We start from the raw sequence: 14735 nt of genomic DNA, 5'->3' as shown, positions 1-14735 counted from the left end.
AGTGTCTTCCAAATGAAATTATTGACGTTGTGAATAACTTTGGGAATACTCACAGCTGTGGTGATGATCTCATATCTAATTTTATGCTTAAAAAAATTATTCATAGTATTTTATTACCCTTGGTCCAATTGATTAACATGTCATTTAACAAAGGTGTTTTTCCTAATTGCCTTAAATTTTCTAAAATTTTACCTTTATTTAAATCTGGAGACCGGCATTCTATAACAAATTATCGACCAATTTCTGTGCTTTCTAGTTTATCAAAGTTAATTGAAAAAATTGTTCTTAACCGTCTTAATAAATTTTTTTATTTCCGTGATGTAATTTGTTTAAATCAGTATGGTTTTAGGGATAAATTATCGACTGAATTTGCAATAATTGATGTTGTGAATTTTATCTCTCTTGCTCTCGAATCTAAAAAATATTCAATTGGCGTTTTTATTGACCTGTGCAAGGCTTTTGATTCTTTAGATCATAAGATTTTGCTATATAAATTGTTTTCTTATGGAATTCGTGGTCTGCCTTATGATTGGTTTTGTTCTTATTTACACGACCGTTCCCAATATGTGTCTATTAATGATTCTAAGTCCTCATTATCGCCAATTAATTCCGGTGTTCCTCAAGGTTCAATCCTTGGTCCATTGCTCTTTAATATCTTTATTAATGACTTTATCAACTCATCAAGTATTCTAAAATTCATTCTGTTTGCTGATGATACTACTCTATTATACTCTCATTCTGACCTCAATTTTTTAGTCTCCGTTATTAATAATGAGTTGAAGCTTATTTATAATTGGGTTGTTTCTAATAACCTGCGTATTAACCTGGATAAAACATGTTTTGTTTTGTTTGGTCCAAAGATTAGAACCGATATTGTTTTCCCTATTGTTTTGCTCAATGAACAAACAGTTAAGAGAGTAGACTCTACCAAATTTTTAGGTGTTATCATTTCTTCTAATTTATCATGGTTAGCTCATATTAAGCACATTTCACGTACTCATGTAATAGATAGAGATAACTATTTTTGCTTATTTAACTACTTTTCTAAAACCCTCAGTTCATTTAATTTTAATGAAATATTCTATTCATTTTTTGTTTGCAACTGTTCATTTTCAAATATTTTTGTTTATCACTACATCTTATCTATAGAGACACAATTTTAGTTAAGGTGGTCAGAACATACGTTGGTATCTTGATCTCCTGCGCTTTTTTGCCAAATAAAATTCATTTCAATTCAATTCAATTCAAAAAAATCAATCAACCAACCAGCCTACCAGCCAGCAGGCAAATTAACCAAACAATTAAGAGATGGACTAATACAAAAATTACAATGAATTAATGAATGAATCGATTGAATTAATAAGTCAACCAACCGATCAATCAACCAATCAATCAACCAATCAGCCAATCAATCAACCAATCAGTCAATCAATCAATCAATCAATCAGTCAGTCAATCAATCAATCAATTAGTTAATTAGTTAATTAGTAATGAGATAAAGAAGTCGGAGAGAGTGGAAAAAAAGATGAAGTGACGCAACCAACCTGGCATCCGTCGTCAGCGTCCGATGGAGATTTCTGTTGAGTCTGTCGTATTTCAAATATTCCAATTACTCACCATCACCTACCGACCAATTATACACCACAATCTACAATACATGTACGTGCATACAAACAAACACTGACTACTAATTTAGACATAGACATAGACACAATGGTGTGTCGACTTGAATCCGCAAGTATGATGAGTAGGTACGTATAATTAAGAGGATTTTCCAACCTGCTACTGAAGGTAGAGTTGGCCAGCACGAGTGGGTACGTAAGAAAACCCCCGTAAACTTTTTAATAGGCGCTATATAAATGTAAAAATAATGTCACACTCTTTTGGAATTATATACACAGGAAGTGGCTAAATATGAAAGTTGATCTGGAAGCAGTGGTCTTCCTGCATCAATTTTAATAGATGCATGACGTCATCCCTCCTCCTCTTGCCTCCTCCAATTGGAGTGCCCAATGAGGGAGAAGATGCAACAGGGCATTTCCGGTTCGAAAGTTCCACGGCCACACAAAATAATAAGAGAGTCCATGTTGTTCTGGTTCGTGCAGAAATTCCTCAGCACATCCAACATGTGACCATCCTCTTCTGCATAACAACCAGCAGATAAAACACCAACACCACAAAAACAAGCAACACTCAACATGCAACAAGCAACAAAGAAACACACAACAAGCAACATTCAACACTCAACAAGCAACATTCAACAAGCAACATTCAACAAGCAACATTCAACAAGCAGCAAGCAACCAGCAGTAGAAATACCTTATCAGATTTGTGCAGCCCCGCGATCTTCAACCTGACAGTGTTGAATCTCTTTGCAGTTGAACTAGCGCCACCAGCACTGGCCGGGACAGAAGACCCAGCACTAGCACCAATAGAACTAGAGAAGCCAAGGACGGTAACAGCAGCCTTCTTACTGGTTGTTTTGAGGTTCTGATAGGTGGGCACCTTAACGATGGTCGCAGTTGTGGTGGTTTTCGTTGAGGCAGACAACAATGATACCGTTGATGAAGATTTCGTTGAAAGAGTTTGTTGCTGTTGCTGCTGTTTGGTGTTCTTTGTGAAGAACTGCTTCAGTTTGGTCGACATGCTGGAGACGATGTTTGAGGTTGAAGGTTTCACGGGAGTGTCCAACCTCGGAGCCCTGCTTTCAATTCAATCATTATCAAATTATTTATTCAAACGAAGTTTAACTGCAAACAGAATGTAAAAACAAAGTAGCAGAGTTTATTGTGGATGATAATAATTCATCTGCCAGCGACGATTACCTCACAAAAACACTCACACTTATTCTAATTATTGAATCAATAAAATGAATTATATGCAGTGACGATGGTGGGGGCAGGTGGGGAAATGTACATTGCCACCAAGCAGTTCTAAACGACATCAAACAACCTAAGAATACCTTACATGCAGAAGCCGCATCAACGTTTCAACAGTAATAATAACAATAACAATAACAACAACAACAACAATAATAATAATAACCCCTTCTGCATCTGCGTCATCTTTTCGTGCTTCTTAACCATCCTGCCAACGAAGCTCTCCGCAGTTGTGGGAGGCTTGTGGGGTCCTGGTGGTAGTGGCAACTCTTTTGAATGTTCCCCTTGTGAGATTGTGTTAGCAGCAGTAGAAGTAGCGACAGTAGAAGTAGCAGCATAAGTAGCCGTAGTAGTGGTCATCCCTGTGGTAGCTGAGACGACTTCAACATCTTCATAAATGTGGCCAGCGTCGTCGTCAACGTTTGCAGCCACGATATCATCAAGGGTGACTTTTCTAAACTTTGTAGCGGGAAATTTCTTGCAGGACTCGTTGTCGTCCTCCTCAAAAACATCCGACTTCCTTTTGTGGTTGCTACTGCTGCCGCTTCTGTTGCCACTGATGTCGTTGTTGACGTTGCAGACGATTAATTTTTCCTCCAAATCCATCTTAATGTTGTGGCTACGTGGCGTAGCGACTACCTTATCGCAAGATCTCCTGTAGTTACTGGTTCTCACCTTTTTCTTCTTACCATTCTTGCCCACCGGCTTTTTGTTAGGCTTCCTCTTAGACTTCCCCCTGTTACTCTTCTTCCCTTCTTCTTCTACGTCATCACTTTCATCTCCGTCGTCGTCATCATCATCTTCATCTCCTTTCACGTTCAAAGTTTTATCGTTGTAATCATTTGTGAGATTCTGATTCCTCTTAACATCGCTATTATCGTTATCAATTTTGTTAATATTATTGATATTATTATTATCGTTGTTATCATTACTTTTGGTTTTGTTGATGTCGTTGAAATCATTCTTCGCTGGGCTTTCCATAATTTCATCATCGATGTACCCAATATCGTCTTCGACGTTGAACGCCTTGCAGGGTGACTTGCAGCAGTTCCTGTGAGCATTTGTTTGTTTGATATGAAGTTCCATGTCGTGTGTGTGTGTGTGTGATCCGTCGTTCAGGCAGACACTCTCATGGTGAATAAATAACTAGATGATAACTTCATCGTCGTCGTCATCATCATCATCATTATCATTGATGCTATCATCATCATCGTCGTCATCATCGTCATCATCATCGTCGTCATCATCATTAGTTTAGAAGATAAAAACTTGTTTAAAGTCCACAAAACGTTAACCGTTGAAACCAATGACATCAATTAATCATAAATAATATTTGCATCGTGCAATGAATATTAGGGATCTACCAAGGAACAAATGAATGTATGGACCTGTTCGATAGAGGAATTGAACCCGACACCTCGACATCATCGCTTGCTTGCTGCTGCTGCTGCTGCTTCTTTGATTTAAAAGCGAACTTACTTTTCAATTTCGAAATCGGTGATGAATGTGACGAGGATTTGAATGGTGATGATGCGGGCTGAGGTTGGATGTGTTTATGAGATACTGCTGATGATGATAATGATGATGATGATGTTGTTGATGATGTTGTTGTTGTTGATGAAAATAATGCTGTTGTAGATGATGATGCTGTTGTCGTTGTAGATGATGACGATGTTGTTGTAGATGATGATGATGATATTGTTGTAGATGATGATGTTGTTGTAGATGATGATGATGTTGTTGTTGTTGATGATGTCGTTGTTGATGAGTGAGTAGATGATTTTTTGAATGATCCCTTCAAATTCTTGAAAAATGATTTCATTGGACTGACCTGCTGAGAGTTAATTAGAGCAATCAAAGAACCAACCAATCAACCAGCCTACCAACCAAAATACTTTTTATTTATTTATTTATTTCTTCAAAGACACAAACAGTAAACAGAAAGATACTTGTAATAGTGCCTTAACTAAAAATTGTCAAAAATATTTCGATGAGAAAACTAAAATGACCAAATTTTTGCAAGACACATTGCATAGTTACACAAATATATATATAAATTTTATAAATATATATAAAACACTATTCTAAGTTATGATAGTAGATGACAAATTATAAAAAAGAAATATATATATATATATATATATATATATATATACATGACGTAAAAGACTGAGCAATGAAAAATACATACGTACATACATATACATTGTTCACTGTTTGTTTTCTTCAAAGATACAAAATAAACAGAAAAAAACTCATAATAGTTTATTAACTAAAAATGTTCTACAATGAGAAAACAACAATGATCAAACTTAAGCAGAAGTATACAAACACATTTTCTCTCAATTAGCAATTAACTAATTACTTAATCAATCAATCAATCAATCAATCAATCAATCAATCAATCAATCAATCAATCAATCAATCAATCAATCAATCAATCAATCAATCAATCAATCAATCAATCAATCAATCAATCAATCAATCAATCAATCAATCAATCAATCAATCAATCAATCAATCAATCAACCAACCAACCAATTAATCAGCCAATCAGATAATCAATCAATCAAACGATCAATCAATCAATCAATCAACCAACCTAACCTACCTTCTCGTTATGTTTACCATTGAAATAACCAGTCTCCTTATAATCATCTGCATCTTCATCGTTGTTGTCATCACCGTTACCATCATCATCATCATCACCATCATTATCACCATAGTTAACGTCGTTACTTCTCGTGGTTTTGTTGTTGTTGCCACTTTTGGTGGAATTGTTGGTGGTGAAGTTGGTGGTTTTGTTGATGATGGTGTTGTTGCTGCTTTCGGTGGAGTTGTTGGTGGTGATGGAGGTGGTGGTTTTGTTGATGGTGGTGTTGTTGCTGCTTTTGATGATGTTGTTGATATTGTTGATAAAATTGTCGTCATCAATGTTGTTGCTGTTGTAGTTGTTGTTGTAGTTGTTGCTGTTGTTGTTGTAGTTGTTGTTGTTGCAATCAAAGTTGAGTTTACATGTAACTGAGGGACTCAGTGTTGACTTGACCATAGCAAATCCATTTTGACTCCTGATGATGATTATTATAATTACTATTTGTTATCATTATTATTGTTATTATTATAATTATTATTATGATTATTATTGTTGTTATTAATCACTCTAATGGTACTTCTTAGAGAATGGTAGTAATTGTAATTGTAAGCATCTCAATCAATCAATCAATCAATCGATCAATCGATCAATCAATCGATCAATCGATCAATCGATCAATCAATCAATCAATCAATCAATCAATCAATCAATCAATCAATCAATCAATCAATCAATCAATCAATCAATCAATCAATCAATCAATCAATCAATCAATCAATCAATCAATCGATCAATCAATCAATCAATCAATAAAATCAATCAATCAAGCAATCAATCAATCAATCAAGCAATCAATCAATCAATCAAGCAATCAATTGATCAATTGATTGGTCAATCAATTGCAATAAGGTGAAATATTTACCATACAGCTATTTATTTACCGTTATAAGTTCATATATGATTTGAGACCACAAATGTTTAAAAAAAATATTTATCTACTTATCATTCATCCGCCCATTCATTCAGCCCCTTCTTTGTTCATTCACTCATTCATTCATCATCTAATCATTGAAGTAAAACAATAGGAAATGGCAAAGTCAGAAGACGACATGGGTGCCAACACAAAATGATTACTAACTTACACTGACACACAACGCACGCGTGCCGCCGAGCAGAGAGAGAGAGAGAGAGAAAGAGAGAGAGAGAGAGAGAGAGAGAGAGAGAGAGAGAGAGAGAGAGAGAGAGAGAGAGAGAGAGAGAGAAGACACACACACACACATTCATCCACCCACGACACATACAAATAATAACTCGCCTATGATTGGCTGGTGTAAGAATGAGGCTTCGTGGACACGAATGGTCATTGGACGAAGCCAAGTTCACAAAGTGCCTCGACGAGTAGTTGGACTGATTCTTGGCCGAGTAATAAACACTTGACGATGAAGAGGACGTGAGAAGTGATGACAACAACGATGATGATGACGTAACGAACGATGATGATAATGATGATGACGGTGACGTACTCATTGACGACGACGATGGTGGTGGAAGTGGTGGTGGCAACAAGAATGATGGAGACTGCAGTGATGGTGGCAAATTGGACATTCCATCGTTGTGAGAAGATTTAAGGAGGGTGGCTTTGTTAATGACGGAACAGGCATCGGAGCTATTGAAATTGTTAATATTCTTGATATGAATAGCAGCAGTAGAAGTGGCAGTGGTTGTAGTCGTAGCAGCAGCAGTAGCAGCAGCAACGTTTCTAGTAGCAGTCATAGCCACATTACTATCACTGATACTCTTGGTGACACTCAATCCATCGTTGATGAAAAAACCACGAGTCGATTCATAGGGAGCTGTAGAGAATGTTGACAACAGTGTAGGTAGTGTGGCTTTTGAGGCGGTTCTAGTCGTAGTGTCAGTGGTAGCAGTAGAAGCAGATGTGGTGGTCGCAGTTGATGTTTTTGGTGGCAGTGACAGATGCATGATTCCCCCTCCATTACGTTGGGCAGACAGCATGTCAGCATGGCCAGCTAAGGAACAGTGGTCGTTGGTCAGCTGTGTGGTGCTGCAAAATATTTTTGCGTTACACTCGGTGTTACTGTCACGTGTCATTGTATTGTTGATAATGCGTGGAAGACCCCTGGCAACCCCACCACCCACACCACCAACCACCACCAGCCTCGTTGTAACCACGTGCGGTGGGAAATGATGATGATGATGCTGATGATGATGGGAATGTTAATTTAGATGAAGTCAGTGCTTGAGATGATGATGATGATAAGGTTGGGTGTGGCACTGGTGATGATATCGATGATAAAGTTATTGCTGATGACGATGATGATGACAAAAATGTCGACGATGAGAACGTTATCTTTGATGACGTCATTGTTTGTGATGATGACGATGATGAGGAGGAGAATGATGATGAGGAGGATGAGGGCAATGTTGCATCCATCTGCGGTGGGGAATATGCATAGATGGCGGGAAAGTATTGGTTGACCTTGGACAGCAACAACGGTGATCGAGTTGAATTACTCGTTGCAGCTTTAGTTACTAAGCTTGTGGCTGTTTGTGTTTTTGTTGATGTTGCTGTTGCAACTGACGTTACAGTTGTTGCTAGTGCGACATTTTTAGTAGATCTACTGCAGCTAGCACTCTCATTCATCCTCTTTTTAACACCTGTCCTGTATATCGATCTCATGCCGGTTATGTCTAAGATGGAGGTAGCAGCAGCAGTTGCAGTGCAGCTTGTTGCAGCGACGCTTGTTGCAGTGCCGCTTGTTGCAGCGACGCTTGTTGCAGTGCCGCTTGTTGCAGCGACGCTTGTTGCTTCAACAGTTTCAGTAACGTCAGTAGCAGCTGTAGTACTGGCGGTGCAAAATGTAACGGAGGCTGTATTGTCATCAGATGTAGTAGTATTTATTGTTTTATCACTGCCGGCAGTAATTCTTGCTGTGGTGGGGACAGGTGTGGTAGACATGCTTGCCAATTGCTGCAACCTTGTGGAGGATCTTAACTTAGGTTTCGTTACTGTTGTTGTTGTCGTTGTTAATGCTTTTGTTGATAACTTAGATGATGTTGTTGTTGCTAACTTCAATGATGCCGTTGATATTGTTGTTGACGATACGCTTGGAAGCGACGTTGAACTTATTGTTGATGATGTTAATGATGACGTCACCGTTAATAATGACGTCATTGCAGATGATGACGACAGAGATGACGACAGAAAGGCTGAATTTGCAATAGAATCGTTAGATGGATATTTTACACTTACAATGTTATCAACATAAGAAATAGTATTAGCAGTATAGGTAGTAGCATTAGTAGTAGTAGTAACAGCAGTAGCAGTAGAAGTGGTAGAAGCAGCGACAGCAGCAGCAGCAGTAACAACTGTCAGATGGTGAGTGGTGATTACTTCATTTCTATCACCATTGTTTTCGTCATCGTCGCAGAATGTCAAACTCCTGCTATCCTCGAGAGCTGCCAGGTAGCTTCCAGTTCTGAATTTGCTGTGAGTATTTTTACCACTGTCGATATCACCAGTCTTACCACCATCATCATTCTCGTCACCGCTGTTGTTGTCGTTATTATTAATGACATTTTTATTCGCGACAGCCAAAGTTGTGGCAACGGCAGTAGCAGCAGTAGTAGCAGCAGCAGTGGTAACTGTGGTAGCAGAAGTAGTAGCTGTAGTAGCGGCAGTAGCAGTGGTGGTAGTAGTGGAAGAGAGAGCCTGCAAGAGAGGTCTCATGTTAGCATTACTCCACAGCCTCTTCTCCAAACACTCCATGGAACTCTTCAGCCTTGCCAGTGACACAGGAGATTCTGATGTCGACGGCCGTAGTGGCGGCAACGATGATGCTGATAATGATGAATGCGGTGGTAGCAATGATGATGACGATGATGATGACAACGACACCGACGATAAAGATGATTTGACTGAAGTGGTGGTTGAGTTGCAGTTCAATTTCCTCCCCTTTGGTGCTTTTTTCTTTTTCGATTTGGCTTTGGTAGTCTTAGTAGTGGCGGAGGAACTTGTGGTAGCAGCAACTTTAGTAGCAGCGGTAGCCTCAATATCCATAAAATTGTCTGCCATATTAGTTGTAAAAATATCATCAGCTGTGGATGTTGTAGACACAGCCTGTGTAGCAGCAGTAAAATTAATGGATGTAGTAATAGAAGTGACTGTTGCAGTAGCTAATGCAGTAGCGGTTATAACCTCAGAAGTTGTAGCACCATTATTACCGCCACCATCATCGTGATATAAATTAACATTCAGTTTCATGATGGACTCAACAATCTTCATGCACTCCTCACCAAACAAATCCCCCCCAAAACTTTCTCTCTTCCCACTGCTGCTGTTATTCTTAGTGATGTTGTTGTGGTTGCCACTAATGTCGGTTTGGTTGTTGTTGCTGCTGAAGTTGTTGTTGTTGCTGTTGTTGTTGTTGCTGTTGCAGTTGTTACTGATGTTGTTATTGCTGATGTGGCAACTACCAACGTTGTTGTGGTTGTTGCTACTGATGTTGTTGTGGTTGTTGCTACTGATGTTGTTGTGGTTGTTGTCGCTGATGTGGTTACTACTAAAGTTGTTGTGGTTGTTGCTACTGATGTTGTTGTGGTTGTTGTCGCTGATGTGGTCACTACTAAAGTTGTTGTGGTTGTTGCTACTGATATTGTTAATGCCATAGTTGTTTATCACACTAAGAATTTCGCTGCTGATAATAACATCGTTGCTAGAAAGACCATCACCATTGTTGCTGTTATTGTTATCTAATTCTTTACAACTTTCATTACCATTAACGTAATAACCGTTCACATTGTTACTAGCCCTGACATCAACTTCATCCTGGTTACCACTGCCATCATCATTATTACTACCTGTAACTTCAATAACATTCTCATCATTACCTCTACAACCTTTTTTATTTTTATTATTATTACTATTACCTTTATTATTAATGATGCTATTTTCATTATTATTATTACTTTTATTATTAATGATGTTATTATTATTATTATTACCTTTATTATTATTGATGTTATTATCATTATTATTATTACTTTTATTATTAATGATGTTATTATTATTATTATTACCTTTATTATTATTGATGTTATTATCATTATTATTATTACTTTTATTATTAATGATGTTATTATTATTACTTTTATTATTAATGATGTTATTATTATTACTTTTATTATTAATGATGTTATTATTATTACTTTTATTATTACTTTTATTATTAATGATGTTATTGTTATTATTATTATCCTCATTCCTCCTCCTCTTCTCGGCCTTCTTTCTCTCCAGCATCCTTACTCTCTCCCTCTCCTCCTCCAGCAGCCTTTCTAGCTGGCGAATTCGATCCCGACACCTCGCCATCACCACCGACGTATCGCAACTGCTGACATTCAAGGTGACGTCACCGTCATCATTATCATCATCATTATCATTATTACTATTATTATTACTATAGCATTCTATCGTCCTATCAAGCTCCTTCGTCAACTCCTTGAAATGGGCTCTGCTCTGTTCTAGCTCTTCATCATCCGCTGTGTTACAATCATCGTCATTGCAGTTATTATTAACGTTATTATTATTTTTATTATTATTGTTGTTGTTGTTGTTATTACTATTTTTATTGCAAGCATCATCGACCTTTCTGCCCAAGCAGACAGAAAGAAATTTTGTCTTCTCCACAATTTCCTCATACGCGTTTGTTTGCACGCCGGTACCACTGGCTATCCTCCTACCACTTTTAATAGTTTTCTTGTTGTTTATATTATTCTTAGCAGTAGTAGCAGCAGCTGCTGTTGCTGCTTCAGTAGTAGTAGTAGTAGTAGAAGCAGCAGTAGCTATGGTGGTAGCAGTAGCAGTAGTAGTAGTAGAAGCAGCAGTAGCTATGGAGGTAGCAGTAGCTATTGTGGCAGCAGTCATTTTACTTCCAATGGAGCCCTTAATATTAGTAGCGCTACAAACAGGTTTGTTAACCTTTCTACTCTTGCTATTTCTCGCTCTCCTCTCGACATGAGCGCCCCCATCATCTGCATCGGCATCTTCGTCGTCACCATCATTCGCCATCGTACAATCCCCACTGTATGTTTTTTTACTCACATTATTCTCATTACCATTAACACGTTTGCCATTATTCCCATTATTGTTGTTAGTGTTATTGTTGCTGTGGTTATTTTTGCTATTTAGGATGTGATTAAGTTTGGCCTTTCTGTCCAATCTCGATCTGACAGCGGAGCAATCTGGTGTGGCTACTGATACGTCATTGCCGTCATCGTCGTTGTTGACATCATCACCCTTGTTGTCGCAATTAATGGTGGCGTCGTTGATGTCGTAGCTGTCGCAGCAGTCATTGCTGCCGATGTTTGTATTGTTGACAGTGTCGTCGTTGCCATCCTCGTTGTGGCCATCACTGTTGATAGTAGATTGAGAAATGCTTAAGACACGAGTGCTTCGAGTTGCTCCCCTAGAAGTTTTAGTTATCCCCTGAGATGTCTTTCTGCTGTTCACAGCTGTGCTGTTCAATGGTAAAGAATCATCAAGGTAGGTTATCTTCCTCCTAGGTCTTAATTGCCTGCTGCTTCCATTCAAAACTGAACTATCAGCAGCTGAGTCATTGAGCGTGGATGAGGAATAATTTAATCTCAACTTTGACCTTCGCGTTTCCAACTTTTTTACGCTTCTCTTCTTCTTCTTCTTCTTCTTCTTCTTCTCAATAGACACTTCAAAATCCTCCTCACAGCCTCTCTGTAGAGTTATGAAGCCTGGCGTAGTGGCCACTGATGCAGTGGCGGTGGTCGATTGAGTTTGGTCTTTGGGGTTCCCATAGCAGGTGAACTTTTTTAAGGGTCTTTGCTTCTCGTTGGTGCGGTTCCACACCTGATTCAACTCCCTTCAACCTTGCGGAAGATTTAAAATGCAGTGAAGTGTTTGTTTGTTTTGATTGTTCGTTATGTGTCTGATGTTCCTGTCTGATGCACGTTTTTATAATAATAATAATAATAATCTAGCTTTTACAATAAAGAGCAAATAACGAAATAAAATCAGATAAATGAAATTAAGGAAATATTTTTAAACCTTATATTTTTAAACCTTATTAAACAAAGAAAAAAAAACCTCAGAAGATAATAAATAAAATAAAACAAAGAAATAAAATTGCCCATCTGACCATCCAGCATCATCGCCGGGACGACCCTCGGCAAATGTCACTCGACTGGTATCTCTAAACTTCGGAGCTTCTATTGACGGCCGAAAGAGAGGTGATCTCCTTTTGACGATGACTCTTTTTTGCTTCCTCTGCTGAGTCGGTGTTTTAGGGATCTGACAACCCCTTTACAAATTAAAATTATGTTCGACTGAGATTTGAAATAATTTTAATAATCGTTCTTTAAATAAACTGAAATAAATTGAATGCTGTTGGACCATGACTTGAAATAATTCAATGAATTTTCTTTGAATAAATGGAAATAAATTGAATGCTGTTTTCAAATTTATAAAATTGTATTAATCAAATACACTCAATAATAATATCAAGGTTGTGTAAATACATATTGCAAATATACATATTTATATACATTAAATACATATTTAAATTTATTATATATATATATATATATATATATATATATATATATATATATATATATATATATATATATATATATATATCAACTCATAGAACAATGACATCTGATGACAAATATACAACAACGGGCATTTGGAATTCTTCCTACCAATAAATTCAGAAACAGAGGAATTATTAATAATGAAAACTATTCATTTATTGATAATGAAAACACGTAAAAGTGTTATGAGTTATATTTATTGATAATGAAAACACATAAAAAGGTTATAATTTAACGAGGTTGAAGATTGTATTCAGTTTAAAAAACATACAAGGAATCAATAAAGTAGAGTAGAGGCACAATTTGATGAACATGATGAAAACGCCTAATGTACTAACCTATGTGTCTCTTCTAGTTCTAGCTTAACCTTTCTTTTTAAAATAAATCTAATGAGAATGGCATTCACATTTAGTCATTTATTTAGGATTTATATTACATACTACCACTATATTATATTATATTACCTACAAACAAGAGACAAACATGTCTTAGTCTACAACTACACCAATTGATCAGTAAATTCGTTGATGGAAACTCAAATTCTCTTTTAAAATTTAAAATGAAAATGATTTTTAATTTTTTTTCATTTCAATATTTCATTTATTATATTTCATTGATTTGACGGTTGAGTCTTGACTGAATTTGAATATGATGGTCCATAATTGTAATTCATTTTTTGAATTTTAAAAGTAATTAATACTAAATTACTAATAATAATCTTCCAATTAGTAAATAAATTAATAAGGGCTTGCTTGACTTGGTAAGTAACGTTTGAAAAATTGCTGGGGCGGTTAGAAGTGCGAGAAATAAGAACAAAATTCAACGCTAACTTGTTACTGTTCATTTTTTTCCTGTTTTTGTTAAGTTTCGCCTGCTCCTGAAGTTCAGAGAGCCAGTCAAACCCTTCTTCCACCAAAAGTCTCTCACACGCACATCCATCCTCGAATTTTAAGAAAAACATAACGCAAACAATTTAGAAATTGCGCGAAAGTTAATAAAAAAATATTACTCCGTAAATAAAAATAATTCAGACATAACTTATAACCCCAAGGAGGGTAAAAATCATTGGTAAATATAAAATAAACGATTTGAAAAATTCAATCGACAGTTTGATTGGTGCGCGCATTTTAAAAGAATCGCGGGTTGGTAAAATGCTTAACTGCAAAAGGAAACTTGAGAAGGGTACATTTTTAAATGGATTCATCAGGATTTCATTCATTCATTCATTCAATGATCCTCTGTAATCCCTTAAGGGACCGTTGAGGCCGATGGTATTTTTCTATCTCTCCAAAATCCTTTTCTTTCCCTCGCCATCTTCATTGAGCCCAATGTTCCAACCCCCGTCCATTCCGTGATATCATCCATCCACTTCCTCACAGGTCTTCCAACTTTTTTCTTCCAGCCCTCTTTCTCATCAGTACTTTTTTGATCAGTCTGTCGTCTGTCATTCTGCAGATGTGCCCAAAGATACCCAGCTTTCTTTCCTTGACACTTTCATACACAGTTTTTTGTCTTCCAAGTTGTTTTCTTATGGCATCGTTTCTTATCTTTTGTCTCCAACTGATTTCCAGCAACTTTCTATAACAATGCATCTCGAATGCTTCCAGTTTGTTTAGACT

The 14735-nt window shown here is 37.0% G+C and overlaps 1 protein-coding gene across 1 annotated transcript; it reads right to left on the bottom strand.

Moving 5' to 3' along the window:
• Nucleotides 1–1972: 1972 nt before the first annotated feature.
• Nucleotides 1973–14077, bottom strand: HELRODRAFT_191750 (hypothetical protein; the record flags this gene model as incomplete). The annotated part of the gene is made up of 9 exons (XM_009019237.1): nt 1973–2092; nt 2320–2473; nt 3046–3930; nt 4268–4357; nt 5895–5947; nt 6784–7692; nt 7973–12383; nt 12660–12821; nt 13947–14077. The coding sequence occupies 9 exons, from the start codon at nt 14075–14077 to the stop codon at nt 1973–1975; spliced, it is 6915 nt and encodes a 2304-aa protein (XP_009017485.1).
• Nucleotides 14078–14735: the final 658 nt, after the last annotated feature.

The sequence above is a fragment of the Helobdella robusta genome, assembly GCF_000326865.2.
Source record: "Helobdella robusta unplaced genomic scaffold HELROscaffold_24, whole genome shotgun sequence".
Taxonomy (NCBI): Eukaryota; Metazoa; Annelida; class Clitellata; order Rhynchobdellida; family Glossiphoniidae; genus Helobdella; species Helobdella robusta.
The sequence above is the reverse complement of the archived record's forward strand: the minus strand, read 5'-3'. Positions and strand labels throughout refer to the sequence as shown.